We start from the raw sequence: 1,247 nt of genomic DNA, 5'->3' as shown, positions 1-1,247 counted from the left end.
ATTACTTTGATGTAATTTTTTTTTAAATTGAGTGGGTGTGCCATATGGAACTCTTACCCAATATTACCCTTCTAACAGAAAAATAAATTTGCAAAAGGTGTATACACATCTAAAACTCTAAAGGTTACTTTTCCTTGCTAGAAATACATATCATAATAAAAATAAATTTTATTTTGAAGATTTCTATGCAATATGAATTGCAAGTTTTTCGTTTATGTTTTGTATTCAACTTGTAAATGTTAGTGTAATCACATAGTTACAAAGTATAAAGGGTAAATTTCTCCATTCATGATTCAGCAATTATTAATGAAAAGAGATTACTTTTATACCTATTATTCTATATCTTATTACTGTTATCTTACCTAAATTATTTGTTTAATTCATTTATTATTTCAAATTTATTTGTTTTATTGTCTAGTGTAAATTTTATAGTCTCTATAGCACTACATTCTGTAAAACAATAATAAGCTTATAAATTAGAGGGTACTAACTGTTATTAGTATTACTAAGATCAGAACTCTGCACTGCATTCTGTAGCGTTATGTTATATATATATATATAATTTATTTATAAACGTGTGAAGTAGCGGTTAGCTAATAATAATATAGCTTTGAAAATGTATTATATTTGTAATGCACCTGAAGGTTCGATTTTCGTCACAATATATAAAAGTACTTACTTCACATCGGCTTTTAAGAGTACTTCTCTTAGGACGTAAAAGAACATCTTTAAAATCTAGCTTTATATCGTTATCAATATGTGGCATTTCTAAGCTTCACAGCGACAAACTTTACGAAGAGCACCCGGGTTTCGATAAAAATGGCCTCTTAACCTACTACCGTACCAGAGTTGGAAATTTTCCAAAATTATTGTTCCAACTTATCCAGTAAACTTCAGCGCCCTTCAACAAACACTGCTGTATAATTATGTACCCAACTACTAATCTGGATATTTATTTGTATTTTTCTCAAATATCTAGCTTGTCATTTATTTCAAATAAAGTTTTACATATACTACAGCTTAAACAGAGCACCACTGAAGCCCCCCAGTGGCATAGTGGCATGCATGTCTGCGGACTTACAACGCTAGAAACTGGGTTTCGATACCCGTGGTTGGCAGAGCACAAATAGCCCATTGTGTAGCTTTGTGCATAAATTCAAACAAACAAAAGCACCACTAAAAAATATCATTATGATTATAAAGGTGTAAGGACTTTACCATGGAATCAATTTATATAATTAAAGCTG

General features: G+C 30.2%; 1 protein-coding gene across 1 annotated transcript in view; it reads right to left on the bottom strand.

The window, feature by feature from the left end:
• Nucleotides 1-1,056, bottom strand: part of LOC106460801 (GMP reductase 2-like) — a 21,431-nt gene extending 20,375 nt beyond the window's left edge. The window contains exon 1 of the mRNA XM_013920542.2: nucleotides 680-1,056. Within this exon, the coding sequence (XP_013775996.1) occupies nucleotides 680-766 (87 nt within the window). The 5' untranslated portion in view covers nucleotides 767-1,056. The remainder of the gene's footprint in view (nucleotides 1-679) is intronic.
• Nucleotides 1,057-1,247: the final 191 nt, after the last annotated feature.

Source organism: Limulus polyphemus, unplaced genomic scaffold, assembly GCF_000517525.1.
Source record: "Limulus polyphemus unplaced genomic scaffold, Limulus_polyphemus-2.1.2 Scaffold837, whole genome shotgun sequence".
NCBI classification, from domain to species: domain Eukaryota; kingdom Metazoa; phylum Arthropoda; class Merostomata; order Xiphosura; family Limulidae; genus Limulus; species Limulus polyphemus.
Note: the sequence above shows the minus strand (reverse complement) of the source record. Positions and strands in the feature narration are given on the sequence as shown.